The sequence below is a fragment of the Dipodomys ordii genome, unplaced genomic scaffold, assembly GCF_000151885.1.
Source record: "Dipodomys ordii isolate 6190 unplaced genomic scaffold, Dord_2.0 Scaffold217, whole genome shotgun sequence".
Classification (NCBI taxonomy): Eukaryota; Metazoa; Chordata; class Mammalia; order Rodentia; family Heteromyidae; genus Dipodomys; species Dipodomys ordii.
In genome coordinates, this window is record NW_012267433.1 from 530,062 (window position 1) to 530,973 (window position 912).

The 912-nt window shown below is 74.2% G+C and overlaps 2 protein-coding genes across 2 annotated transcripts in view; one reads left to right on the plus strand and one right to left on the minus strand.

Annotated features, from left to right (window-relative positions):
* Positions 1 to 230, minus strand: part of Chmp1a (charged multivesicular body protein 1A) — a 7,836-nt gene extending 7,606 nt beyond the window's left edge. The window contains exon 1 of the mRNA XM_013035680.1: positions 146 to 230. Within this exon, the coding sequence (XP_012891134.1) occupies positions 146 to 152 (7 nt within the window). The 5' untranslated portion in view covers positions 153 to 230. The remainder of the gene's footprint in view (positions 1 to 145) is intronic.
* A 198-nt stretch (positions 231 to 428) lies between these two features.
* Positions 429 to 912, plus strand: part of Spata33 (spermatogenesis associated 33) — a 5,743-nt gene continuing 5,259 nt past the window's right edge. Inside the window, exons 1-2 of the mRNA XM_013035666.1 lie at positions 429 to 529; positions 632 to 781. Coding sequence (XP_012891120.1) covers positions 493 to 529; positions 632 to 781 — 187 coding nt within the window. The 5' untranslated portion in view covers positions 429 to 492. The remainder of the gene's footprint in view (positions 530 to 631; positions 782 to 912) is intronic.

Consider the following 912-nt stretch of genomic DNA (forward strand, 5'->3'; position numbering starts at 1 on the left):
GAGGGCCCGGGCCTCCGGCGGAGGCCCAACACCGGGTCCCGGGCCACGGCCGACCGGAGCCGCGCCCGGGTGCGATCTGCGGTGGAGGCGGGGCAGACACGGATGTGAGATGGGGTGGGGGTCCACCCGGCAGCGGGCGGCTTACCGTCCATGGCCAGTCCGGCAGCGCAACCGGGGCTTGGCAAGAGGCGGCAGAACCGAGCGCGGCGCCCCGCGGCCACTTCCGGGGTCTCCGCGACGTCCGGTTGGGGACGGCTATCGCGAGAGGATGCAAGGCCCCGCCCCTCGCCCTGGGGCGGGGCATCGCGCGGTTTCCGGGGCAACCCGCTGGGCATCGCGCGGGCGGGGCGTCCGCGGGGGGCGGGGCGTCGCTCGGTTTCCTAGGCGACCCGCGAGGCACCGGCCCGCCCAGCCGCTCTGTGAATCACTCCCCGGGCCCGCCCGGGAGGTGCGGGCATCTCGGCCTGCGCCGGCCTGACCGTGGGCTCACATATGGGCCTTTCCAGAAGCAAAACCAAACTGGATAAAGGTAAGGGGCGCCGCGGCCCCCGCCCAGCTGCCTCCTCCCATTCCCGGCCCGAGCCGGCGCCGGGAGCCCGGTACCCACAGGTGTCCCCATCATCTGTTCTAGGAGAGGAGGACAAGAAGGAGCTCGCCTGTTCCGTTCCCAAGTCCAAGAACAAGTGGACGAAGAAGCCATCCCAGGAGGCCAAGGAGGCCGGCAGCCTTGCCGCGGGGCTGGGGTCGGGCAAGCACCAACGGCCCTCCTCCTCCTCCGGAGGTAGGGCACCCCCCGCGCCCCTCCCCCGGAGGCGGGGCAGCCCCTGCGCCCCTCCCCCGGAGGTAGGGCACCCCCTGCGCCCCTCCCCCGGAAGCAGGCACCCCCTGCGCCCCTCCCCCGGAGGCGGGGCA